This window comes from Branchiostoma belcheri, unplaced genomic scaffold (assembly GCF_001625305.1).
Source record: "Branchiostoma belcheri isolate BF01 breed outbred unplaced genomic scaffold, Haploidv18h27 scaffold47, whole genome shotgun sequence".
Taxonomy (NCBI): domain Eukaryota; kingdom Metazoa; phylum Chordata; class Leptocardii; order Amphioxiformes; family Branchiostomatidae; genus Branchiostoma; species Branchiostoma belcheri.
This window is the reverse complement of record NW_017804098.1, coordinates 1755194-1755799: the sequence shown is the minus strand read 5'-3', so window position 1 is coordinate 1755799 and position 606 is coordinate 1755194. Positions and strand designations below refer to the sequence as shown.

The following is a 606-nucleotide window of genomic DNA, read 5'->3' as shown; positions in this document are numbered from 1 at the left end:
ACACACATTTAGATAACTATATTGCGCACATAATTGAGGACATATTCGATTTAATTTCACACCTCACGCCCTTTCAACAGATATCATTTTCGAACTTCACGTATAAATGCATTATCATTTTATTATGTGATGATAGTATATTAGAATTTTTTTCATTCGTGGGAGAATAATTTTTATTAATGAACATTTTCAAATACTTGTTCTGTGTCTACAGGAGAGAGACCTGGAGTTCCAGTTGAAGATCGACTACAAGGAGACGTCTTCGACCCAGACTTACTACCACTACTGTCCGGTATCCCCCAACGGATCACATATCATGTACACTACTGACTAGTAACTGTTCAGTATCCCCCAACGGATCACATATCATGTACACTACTGACTAGTAACTGTTCAGTATCCCCCAACGGATCACATGTCATGTACACTACTGACTAGTAACTGTTCAGTATCCCCCAACGGATCACATATCTTGTACACTACTGACTAGTAACTGTTCAGTACCCCCCAACGGATCACATATCATGTACACTACTGACTAGTAACTGTTCAGTACCCCCCCAACGGATCACATATCATGTACACTACTGACTAGTAACTGTTCAG

At 39.4% G+C, this 606-nt stretch overlaps 1 protein-coding gene across 1 annotated transcript in view; it reads left to right on the top strand.

Moving 5' to 3' along the window:
* LOC109479205 (protein arginine N-methyltransferase 1-like) overlaps nt 1-412 on the top strand; it is an 8882-nt gene extending 8470 nt beyond the window's left edge. Inside the window, exon 9 of the mRNA XM_019781098.1 lies at nt 215-412. Within this exon, the coding sequence (XP_019636657.1) occupies nt 215-334 (120 nt within the window). The 3' untranslated portion in view covers nt 335-412. The remainder of the gene's footprint in view (nt 1-214) is intronic.
* Nucleotides 413-606: the final 194 nt, after the last annotated feature.